General features: G+C 39.6%; 1 protein-coding gene across 1 annotated transcript in view; it reads right to left on the reverse strand.

The window, feature by feature from the left end:
- TCAIM (T cell activation inhibitor, mitochondrial) overlaps positions 1-12,081 on the reverse strand; it is a 22,455-nt gene extending 10,374 nt beyond the window's left edge. Inside the window, exons 1-6 of the mRNA XM_003207211.4 lie at positions 12,005-12,081; positions 10,655-10,726; positions 4,371-4,506; positions 3,672-3,825; positions 2,783-3,029; positions 1,481-1,603 (exon numbers count right to left, since the gene is read on the reverse strand). Of these exons, the coding sequence (XP_003207259.1) occupies positions 1,481-1,603; positions 2,783-3,029; positions 3,672-3,825; positions 4,371-4,506; positions 10,655-10,683 (689 nt within the window). The 5' untranslated portion in view covers positions 10,684-10,726; positions 12,005-12,081. The remainder of the gene's footprint in view (positions 1-1,480; positions 1,604-2,782; positions 3,030-3,671; positions 3,826-4,370; positions 4,507-10,654; positions 10,727-12,004) is intronic.
- Positions 12,082-12,111: the final 30 nt, after the last annotated feature.

Below are 12,111 nucleotides of genomic sequence, written 5' to 3' on the forward strand. Positions count from 1 at the left end.
TGTCCTAGCTCAAAAACCTATGATTTTTAGTGGTAAGTTGCTTTTTTATCATATTTTACAGTGGAAAAATCTTTGTTTCTATAATAATACCTTTGTTAAACCATATAGTAGCCAGGTTTTACAGTGGGAACTTTACTAAATGTAATTTTGACATCTCTTCCATCACAAACATAGCAAAGCTATTAATTACATTTCAGGAAGAGCTTAGATCATAGTTGTCCCAGGATATATTAAAAAAATGTTCTTAATCTTCTGCCAAACCTCTGACTGTTGAAAAATGGGAAACTGGTATTCCCATGTCGTACCGGGTTTGGCTGGAATTGACTTAATTTTCTTCACAGTAGTCCTATTTTTTAATTTTTATTTTTTTAAACTGTTGACAGCATGCTGATGTTTTGGCTGTTACTGCATAGTGCTGACACAGCTCTGAGGTTCTCCTTCTTTTTTCCACTCTCGCCCCCATCAGCAAGTATGCTAAGGATGGGCAAGACTTTCGGAGAGGACAAAGCCAGCTGATCCCAACTGACCAAAGGGATATTCCAAGACCATATGATATTGTGCTCAGTAATAAAAGCTCAGGAAAAGGAGGAGAAGACAGAGACATTAGTAGTTATGGTGTTTGTCATCTCAAGAAACCATTAGGAATGTTGATGTCTCTATGAATTAATTCCTTATTTTGGTTTGCTTGCACACACAGCTTTGTTTCATTCCACTTGTTAAACTTTTATACTGATCCACAGGATCTCGCTTTTGCTCTTCCTATTGTCTTCCTCCAATCATACTGGTGGATATAAGAGAGGGACTGACCTGTGTACTTAGTTGCTGGCTTTGATCAGACCACTACATCTCATTTAGAGAAATCCGTGACTAGAAAAAAAACACTCTTTGGGATGGAGCACTTGGCACTGCACCATAGCACTTAAAATGCAATTCAGTCCATTGTATGTCATTCTAATAACTGCCTACTGTTGCCTAGCAATACCATTTTGACTTTCAGTAGCACTAGAGGGGGATATAAAAAGGTGGCTTACAGATTCTATAGTCTCCTCGGCCATCCTAAACATACTCATGGAATAAAGCTAACAATTTCATTCTTCATTTTTCAAACCTCTAAACATCAGCATTAGACCAGAGGATGACAAGCAGCAACCTTCTATTAACATCCTTATTTTTCAGGTTCCTGTACTTGAATTCATTTCTGAATAATGGAAGACTAATAACCCCTCAAAAAAACAAACAAACAAAAAAACCCACCAATAAGTCTACACTTGAGTTACAAATGTTAGCTTTTTTTGAGTAGACTGTACCAGGAAACTTTTGGCCCACTGGAAATCTTCTGGAGAAGTCTTACCCAGTGCAATAATATTATTATACATGAGACACAGCTGTTTTGTTGAAATCAGCCTTTAAAGCTCGTGGCATGACATTACACACTTGCTTTGACTGCCTTCGTGCAGATACAACGGATGTAATTTATTACCTGATATCTGAGAGCTGGAGTTGACGAGAGAGCTCAAACTTTAAGCGTTCTAGTTCTTCCCTAAGTGGCAAACTCTTCTTCAGCTTTATAACTGCACTTGCTTCGTTATCATCCAACCAGGATCTAAAAAAAAAAAAAAAAAAAGTAGAATGCTGTATTTTCTCTCATGCAAACAGTAATCTAACCAAAATAAGATGTTAGCGGTAAGAATTTGAGTTAGAAGAAAAAAAAGGTCTTTTTAAAATAGAGGACAGAAGCTGAAACAGCTAAACACTTCCCCTTAAAATATTAAGGAAAGAAAATGTCATGGTTCTTGTTCTGGGGACTAGGCAATCAAATTAAACAAATCACTTTGACAGTGTTACAACAATTAGATTTTGAGAGTTGTGAAAAGTGGCAAACAGCAGATCAGTGCTATTTGTTTAGGAGAGCAGTTTCAGAACTTAGAGCTTTAATGAATGAAATCCCCAGTCATATATCTTAAATAAACAAACAAAACCCAAAACGATCCTCGTAGATCATCAAATAAAGGAGGTGATACTAAAGGGCCAACTTACACAACTCTTACAGAGCTGGGATGAACACAGATTACACGGGTCAAAGTTTTACTGTTCTTTTTCCAGTAATCACAAGCAGCACAATGCAACTCGCAGAGCATTTCTAAGGCTTTGAATAAATAAACCATTCTATTTGTAGGAGAAAGTTACTCTTTAATTTAGCCTTATACAGAACCCTAAGGGGAAAAAAAATACAAACCTGAACAAAAGAGGAGGCCCAGTGCCAAATGGCTAGGTATTGAAACAAGACTGTTAATACATAACTGTTTGCGTCGCTCCTTGTAAATGTAGTAAAAATAACTAAAAAACATTGTCTACCTGGTAATTCTTGATTAACTGCTTTACAGTAGCATAAGCACAGCAGTTTTCCTTGGGAAATGCTATGTAGGATAACGGATATGTTTTGCTCTGAAGATGCTGCTGTTGCAATGCTAAATTTATTTCAAATTGAATTAAGTGTCACTGTTATAAAAAGGGTTTCTGAGACAGCATTCTTAGTTTGTTCTCAAAATCAGCACATGTAAACAGTTTATAAACAGCTAACTTCTAACTTGTTATGCATTTAATGCAAGTTCAGCATTTATAATTGCTTTAATTTAAGGCTGGTACCCCAAACAACACATTAGAAGCACAGTACTATGACATCTGGCAACTTAAAACATTCCAATCTTAATTTTCATGTATTACCTCCTTTCGTGTATTATTATCTTACAAAAAAAACCAATCAAATAAAAGCCTTACATACGTTAAAGTTGTTTCCACTCTTTGGGCTTGGTCAAGTTCTTCCTCAGGATCCTTGAATCCAGTAAATGAATAGTAAGTCTTATCCCATTTGATAGGTCTGTTCAGCGTCCTTTTTGCCTCCTTATGGGGCTGAGAGTTCACACTCAAGCTCTGAATATGCTCTGTAGATAAACTGCAGGAGTTGAGAATATCTAATACTGTGCTCAGGAGATCTCGGGTGTGTAAAGTAAAACTAACCGCTCGAAACCCTGCAAAAGACAAGTTGCACAAAATTAGCATTATTTAATTGACACTGCTTTAAATGCTTTCACATTTCTCTCAGACAAGAACTAAAGCAAAGGTGCACATCGGTAGAAATTATTATCGGCATACTGATCCAGCAGAGATAAATATAGAAAACAAAATTAATCAAAACCTGTATTTGAAACGTGGCAATATCATCTGTAGTCTCAAAGCTAAGAGTCCATGCAGCAAATTCATATCAGTTATTAACACAGAGCTTCTGATTTCAGAATAAATTCCTGCTGATCCTATAAGCGCTCTGATACTGTGTACTACACAATGCCTTCAATAAAAACAAGGACCTTGCTGTAGTTCTAGTTAAACACAAATAGTGGTACTAAAAGCACAACAACTATAACTGTTTTCCACTTTATCATACTGTCACTTGATCTCAACCTCAAATTCTCATTCTTTCAATGCTTTTTAAAGCTCAAATTGTTTAACTACTTGAGATAGTCTTAGCTGGTCTCATCTAATACACATTTTCATGGTTTGAAAGTCATTGAATTTTATAGTTGAAAAGTCATTGTGACTGCACATGGTTAAGGAACGGCCTTTCTTAAAGACTTTTAATACAGGAAGATACATTCTGCATGATATAAAAGCACCTGAAGTACTGAAGGATTCTTGAACATTAGAAGAGTTTGGTTCTCTTTCTCTTACATAAAAGGTAAGCTGAGTTGGCTTAAAGGAGTGAAATCCTGGTTTCTGTAGATTCTCCAAGTAGCCATTTAACCTCTTCAGAGAGTTTTCATTTACTGCCTGTTAAAAAGAAAGAAGAAAAAAAAGAATTACAAATGTGGCCAGTTCTCATCTAAACCTCTTCAATCTCACACATAGAATTTGTTTTTACCATCTGCCAGCTGCTCTTACTGAATAGTCATACAGTTCATATTTTCAACAAAAATGAATATTATCTTGCACGAATTCACTGCATGATGTACATACTTGTACATTCCTGCACAAACTTTATTTTTAAGGCTCTTGAGCTTAAAAAAAAAAATCAATTGATTTCAAACGTAATGTACTGCCTTTCAAGCACTAAGTATTATAAATCAGACTGGAAGAATTTCATATTTTCATCACAACTAAACAGAAAATATAACTTGTAAATTAAAAAAAAAAAAGAGTTTATTTTTAACAAGAATAGATGATAGATGCCTTAAAGAAACAATGCACCTTTTGCTCTTTTGTGACAACTATTTTCAGCCCCAGTGCTTTCTCCACTCCAACAGCACAGAAATCAGATCACTCTCATCTTTGACACATGTCACATTTACAAAGAAAGCCCACTGCAAGATTTTTACCCTCTCTTTGGGATGCTGGCCAAAGAAATCTGGATGCACAGCAAAGTAGAAAGGTTTGAGAGCATGGATGGCATCAGCTCCTGACAAAGTTCTTGACTGGATAATGCATTGTAACAATATCTTCTCCAGACATAACCTAAGAAAGTAATAAAATGTTTATGTATGATGCCATCAACCACATGACAAGCTGATATAAATTACATTAGAAAGTAACAGAATGGGGTAAACATTCTCAGTTGCAAATATAATCATTTAAAAGTGTTATTAGAAGTCTGAGGGCTGGATTTTTTTTACCCTTGGGACTCACCATCCTGTATTAATACAGAGCAAACCTAATAGGTTCCAGACACAGTGGATGCTAATGGCTGATTAAAGATATCTAAGTACAATAACATTTTCCTCTAAAGTAGGCTCAAGTGCTAATTTCCCAGTCATGTAGCTAGAATGATAAAGATTGCCTTCAGTGGTACTTTTTGCAGACATTCCTGAAGCTGCTGCTAAAAACCAATCCTTATATACTTTTGAACCTCCACAGCCTTCCCATTTTTTTTCCAAGCAGTACCAAAGAGTATTAAAGTTTACTCAGAAATAATCGAAAAAGTTCTGCATTTGAGGACCATATGGTCAGACAACAGCCAATTCAGAAACAAATTCAATCTCATTTCCCAAAAATACCCTTTTAAAGGCAGCTAGTAAAAGATGACAGCACTTTTTTTGTCCTTTGATCTTTGTGGAAAGAGAAGAAAACAAAGACAAAGAGGAATTTCAGCGGATAAAAAGATGACTGTTTCAAGTAAGAATCGAAAGAAAAGTTGAGTTTTAGAAGTAGAGAAAATACTTAAGATTGGATATATTTGCTAAGTGTAAATTAAACAACTGTTCTGCAAAGAGCTTACTTGTGTAATTGAAGACTAAAATGGAATCAAAAAGTCCTGAACTGAAGACCACCACTATTTTCTACCATGACTCAAAGCTGACACCCAAGCAGCATGTTAACTACTGTATATATGAAAATACAGGAATAGGCAGTGTAAATATTTAGTAATACTTCTCCCTTACCTGATTTAACAAATTCAACTGGCCAATCATTCCCTGTGTGATTAACATTCATTTAGTTTGCAGCTCAAAAGGGTAGGGATTCTGCTCTATTAAGCAACACAGTACTGTTTCATTCCTCACAATACCACCCATTAGGAGGACTACAAACCCCAGTAAGAAAAGATAAGGCAAGAAAGAGAGGAAGCTGTTTCCAATTCACGTAAAACAGTAACTATGTGATATGTAATAATAATAGTAAGCAAGACCATTTGTACAAAGAGCTATTCACTCAGCATCCTATAGCAAATAATAATCCTGGACACGGAAATACGTGAGACTATTTTCTGATTGCTCTTGTTAATTTAAAAAATACCCCCACAGCCCTAAATCTTTGCTCAGACACAAAGCAATCTCTCTCGTATGGGGAAACGTTAAATGACAACAGTTGAGTTGTCAAGCAGATGCTATGACCCTTACTTTACCTTTCTTCAGTCAACCTTTCCAACTATTCAATTAGAAATGTGAAAGCAGTTAAAGCTAATGGTTTCTGCCTCTAAGAGGAAGGCAAATATTTAACTAGCAGGTCTTAAAAGTCAGTTTGCTGAAAACAGGAAAAGTTTTCGTAGAAAAGTGGGAAGGAAAACTTGTAATGTAAGAAGACTGATGAAATTTCCAACTGTTTTGACTGAAGACAATTCTTCAGAGTGTAGATTAAATGGAAGATAAAATTACATCATTTAATACAGGTAAAAATTTCTACCTCTTTGCTGGTAGCATCTGAGAAAGACTCCAAGACAAGTGTCCTCGTATCCTATCCTAGCTGAATTAATTTCCTTCCTAGTAGCTGGTATAGTTCTGTGCATAGGATATTTCAGCTCCTCATGCTGTCCTGAAAAAAAGGGGCTGGGAAAGGCTGTGCACAGATAGCTAGGAGGGGACAGAAACAGGACATCTAACCCAAACTTGCTAAGAGGTTATTGCATACCATACTGTGTTGTGCTGAACTATAAAACTGGGAAACTGCTGCTCAGAGACCCGTGGGCATTGGTCAGTGAACAACTGCATCACTTGTTCTGTACGTTCTTCTACCGTTACTATTTTCTTTCCCTTTTCTGTCCCATTAACTGTCATTATCTCAACCCACAAGTCCTCCCTTTTTCTGATCCTCTACCCCACCTCACTGCGGGGGGACAAAGTAAACAGCTGCACGGTGCTGAGCTCACTGCTGGGTTAAACCACTTTGGGAGCCTAATAGGGAGGTTGAGGTAACAAAAGATCTGACAAGAGCCTGTTGAAACAAAATTGTAATAAGCATTACATTAATTTAATAGTTGTTGGTGACAACATTGATCCTTTTACTCTCAGAGCTGTCGTGCTCGTTCTCACACTTGCATTATGGAACACTTGCTGTCTGTGCTCCCTCTTGGGCTGTTTACCATCTCACACTGTTACTGTATAACATTGACCTATGTTAAAATTACTGCTTGTGAGACTAATCTGGTATTTGTATTCTGTATTGCCGTCATCTCCGTTCTTTGGGAACCATCTCTTGGAAACTATTAATAATTACACTCTTTACTATGTGCTGTGTTTTAACCCAGCAGACAGCTCAGCACCACACAGCCTTTCACTCAATTCCCACCAAGCGGGATGGGGGATAGAATCAAAAGAAGGTAAAACCCGTGGGCTGATATAAAGAGAGTTTAAAGGACCAGGAAGGAAAAAAACAACAAAACACCAAGAATAAGTGGTGCACAATGCAAGTGTTCACTATCTGATGGCTGATACTAAGTCAGTTTCTGAGCAGTGACCCAGTCCAGACAACCTGTCCCAGTTCTGCAGTTCAGCACCACACCAAAGTGCCATCTCTATGGCCAGTTTAGGTGAACTGCCCCAGCTGTGTCCCCTCCCAGCTCCTTGCACCCCCCAGACCCATTGCTGGCAGGACAGCATGTGAAGCTGAAATGTCCTTGGCTCTGTGGAGCATTGCACAGCAACAAGTAAAATATCACTATGTTATCAATGCTGTTTTTCTCCCAGAGCCAAAACTTAGCATCATTCTAAACACTATAAAGAGAATCAACTCTATTCCAGCTGAAAACAGGACAATATCCACCCCTTACTCCATATCATTAACATCATACTCAGATCCCACATTTTACCATATATTCCAAATAGTTACTATCACCCTTCTTGCCTTCTGATACACATGCACAGTATAATTCCCATAGACTACAAGCCATCTCTCTAAAACTCCACTGATCTTGTTTTGCCCATCTTTGGGCTTCACCTGTTCTAACAGTCCTTTAGCTAAGTAGGGAGGATGCATGGTGCTGGATTGCTGCATGCTGAGTACATGGCACTTGTGGCAGGTTTGCAAGAGTGTCATATAATCAACCCACACCAGGCCTTCCCAGGTTTCTATTTCAGCCATTGTCCTCCATAATGGACAAGCATTATCCACTTGGATTCCTTTACCAAAGCACACATTTCATACTCATATTCATCTTCTGTGCAATAGTGTCCGTGGTCAAGTCTACCCTTTCATCTCGAGCCCACCTATACACTGCATCTCCTCCTTGATGGCCTGAGGTGCCCGTGGGCCCATTGGGCTAAAAGTAATTCACCTTTCTATTGCCAGTTCAGATCTATCCAAGCAATTTCAATCCTAGCAGCCCAACTCATCAGCTGGTTATTTATATGCTCCTCAGCAGCACAACTCTTGGGCACAACACTGCCTGCTGTTGACCACTAGGGCCTTACACTCTACACTCTAATGGGAATTAAAAGCCTCTTCATTAACGTAAGAACTAAGATCAGCACATCTAATCTGCCTGAGGAACTGCCTCCTGAAAACTGGAGCAGTCGTTTTCTTGGAAGAACCCCCTTCTGAGTTTGCGTGTCCTCACAATCCACACATCCCTGTCCCTATGGCCAAAGTAGATTTTCCATTCCATTTCCACATATCCTCTCCAAGGTCATGCAGGTAAAAATCCCAGAGTAGCATATGGTGTGCACCCACTATAATCTCCCTCCTGAGCAGAGGAATGTTTTTTTCCCCACACACCATCTCTCTTACCCTGAAGAACTGTCATGACAGGTGACGCCCAAAGTTATAGACTAAATGAACTCTGTGGACATTTTAGGGGAATGGCCCACAGCCTATGGGAACGATATCTGCACACACACATCAAAAGACATGATGTAAATTATATGGAACGCTGGGTGGAAATTGTCCTGGTATCCATTTGAGTAGAGTTAATTTTCATCCTAGCTGCTGGCATGGTTCATTGTTTTGGCTCTAGGATGAGAATAATGTCAATAATACACTCATGTTTTAGTTGCTGCTCAGCAGTCAAGGACATTTCAGCTTCTTGGCAGGTACTGCCCTGCCAGTGAGGAGCCTGGAGGTGCACGAGGAGCTGGGAGGGAACAGAAGCAAGACAGCTGACCCAAATTGGCCACAGGGATATTCCACACCATATGGTGCCATGCTGAACAACAAAACAGGGCTGAGTATGCCAGGAGACTGTCACTAATTGGGTACTGGCTGGCCATTGGGCAGCAGGGGGGTTAGCAATTGCATTCTGCATTATTTGTTTATACTCTTTTATTAAAATTTTATCCTCCTTTTCTCTCCTATTAAACTGCCTGTATCTCAGCTTACCAGTTTTGCCTTTTCTGCCCCCCCATCCCACTGGAAGAGAGCAAGTCATGGGCTGCGTGGTGCTGAGCTGTCTGCCAGGTTAAACCAAAGTAGCCATCATCTTCTTATTCACAATATCAGGAAGAACTGAAGTAGTGAAGTACTACAGTAATGTCCTGCTTTTATGGAGTGCAAAAGCTCTTAACAAGAAGAAAGTGTCACAGTTGCTCATTGACAAAGAAAAAAACTGCATCTGCCTTGGCAAGAAAGAAAGCAGAGCACCCTGGATGAAAAGCCCACTTCATATGCATTGCTACTTGGATCCAGAAATACAAAACCAATTGCCTCACTGAGGGAAAAACAGCAGTTCTCTGCATATTTTTCTTTTGCAGAAAGTGGATACAAAGATTAAATTCTCTTTCCAGCAAAGGAAAAAAAAAAACCAAGTAAATCCAATGAGATATCTATGTGATGGCAGCTTCTGATTAACAGCCATGTAAGAAATCCACTTCCTACTAGGTGCAGCTACCAAGAGAAAGAAGGGGGTTTGTTTCTCTCTTCATCTTGCTTGCATGCGATTTCCCATATCCATTCTCCAGCTATCCTGCACACTGCTCTCAGTAGTTAGGAAAAAAGCTCCAGTGTACCTGGAAAACTATTCATCACTTCCATCTGGTATTGCATACAAGCAAAATGGCCAAACATGGACAACTTCAGTTTCCTCGTTTTGTATCTAAACAACGCTGTCGTGCTAGTAGGAAGGCTCAGGATTCCAGCCAAAAGTCTATTTTGAACTTGCTTAAAAGAGAAACGCTCAAAGGCCAAAATTAGTCTGCGTGACAGAAGGGTGAATTCACTCACTGAAGGTGAAAGACACAACTCTGAGGCATCCTTCAAGCAAAGTGACAAAATTAATTAATTAAAATGGATGTAGAGAGAGAAAATGCAAGAGAGATGCCTATGGCTTCTTGTAGAAACAGCAATAAATTATTCCAATAGCTTCATTCTGATTTAAAGAGCAGAGAAAGGCTTTGCATTAAAATCAAGGTCACAACTACTTTGAGGACAGCCATCCCACACCATGAAAGATATGAAACACAATCTCTACCAGCACACATTGTGCAATCACGCTCCAGGGTAGATTTAATTTATGGATTGAATAATTGCCATCAGCTCTGTTTTCATTTTTCTTCGCATCTCTCCCAAATTTAACTTTCAGCTTATAGTTCTGGCACTGATAAACTTTGTTAAATTAAGCTCGCTACTACAAATATAGTCACACATTTTTAAACTCTGAGCTTCAATAACTCAGTAATAGACTGGATACCATATTCAGGTTTAGAATATCATTTCCTCATAGCTAAGCAATTCTAAAGCCCTTGCTTTGTCTACAGCCTTTTTGACTACTCACTTGAGAACAAGCATACAGATTTCAGGGATTTTCAACTGTGCTGATAACCTCAAGCTTCACAGATGAAAGAGCCAATGAAATAAGCATTAAGTAAACAACAACAACAAAAAAACAGCCCATCAATTTTGCATACATGCAAATCATAAGCAAGCTTGAACATACACAAATTAAGTCAGGAACATTTCTTACCTTCTCACAACTCTCAAACAGCAAAACATTTCAGCAACTCAGTGCTCCGGAAAACTATCATCCATCCAATCACTTAAAGGGAAAAGAAAAGAACCGTGTTTAGGAGCAGACATCAGCATCTCTGCCCATCACCTACCAGTGCAAGCTCTAAATCCTAGATGGTAACTTTCAAAGTCAGACAAGCAATACATAATAGACAATTCGAGTTTCACATAAAAACGTGTCCTGTTTTCTCTGCAAACAGTGGGTCTTACAAATGTCCTCCTGTCATTTGATCTGAAGAGGAGTATTTAAAGATGTTTTGGGCAGGGAAAGTAAAATCTTTACCGATTCAGTATTGCACGTACTTCCTACTTCTGCTCTTCAGAAAGGAAAAAATAATGCTTTTCAAGCATTAGCACATCCTAATTAATGAAATTCCACATTATTTTTCAGTCTTCTAAGTTCAAAACTTTACAAATGAGTGTGTTTTAAAACACGTATGCCAAGTATTTTTTGGGACCACAATGTAAACCAAGGGAAAGGCTCGTACAATAGCACCTGGGAGCCTCTTGAGAAGTTTGGAAAGAAAACAGATTTCTGGACTACACATCCATAACCGAGCATTTTCCAACAACAGACAAACCACTCACCTATCAGACTGCAACCACGCACCCAATAATCACTAGGGATTAGGATCCCTATTGGCAATGTTTCTTCCCAAACTTTCAGTGCACTTCTGAGAATACTTTTCTTCACGCTTTTCAAAATAAAGTGCTATTTTGAAGCACCTGGGAGCAAGCCGTTATCTGAGAAATGCCATCCCTGCTTGCCATAAAGCAGGATGGTTGCTGTGATGCTGTGCAAAACAGCTCAGCTTTTACCTATGTTTGTGTCTTGCCGACACAAATACGCATAATTAGGGCAACATTACCACATATTTCAAGCAGGAGGTAAACATACGCTGAGCTAAAACCTCCCCGGTTTGTAAATCCGTCTCCTGATTTCCAGCCAGGTGGGCCAGACGCCGACCCTTTCATTTCCAGCGTCCTACCAACAGCTCCGAGCCGTGAACTGCACTGAGCGTATTAACGAGCTCTCCGGAAAGAAAACGCTTGCCTCTCCCTGCGCTTTCAGCTGCAAGGATTTTGGACGGAGGGTGGAAAAACACCGAGAGCCTCACTGATGGGTGCCGGCACTTTACGTAACCAGACCAAAGCATCGCTGTTTCTTGTCTGCGATGCCCTACACGCCAGCTCCCAGAAAACAAGTCACCGATCGCGCTGCGGTCCTTCTGCCCAAGCCTCTGCCAACCCGACACCGCGCTGCCGCTCCCACACCGCGAGCACGGCGGTGAATCGGGCCGTTTACCCGTGCCGGATTCTCGCGGCAGCACGACGGAGAGCACGCATCAACAAAAGAGGCGACCGCGTTCGGAGAGCGGGTTCCGGCGGCGCTCGCCGAGGAATGCAGGCTAC

The sequence above is a fragment of the Meleagris gallopavo genome, chromosome 6 (assembly GCF_000146605.3).
Source record: "Meleagris gallopavo isolate NT-WF06-2002-E0010 breed Aviagen turkey brand Nicholas breeding stock chromosome 6, Turkey_5.1, whole genome shotgun sequence".
Lineage (NCBI taxonomy): Eukaryota > Metazoa > Chordata > Aves > Galliformes > Phasianidae > Meleagris > Meleagris gallopavo.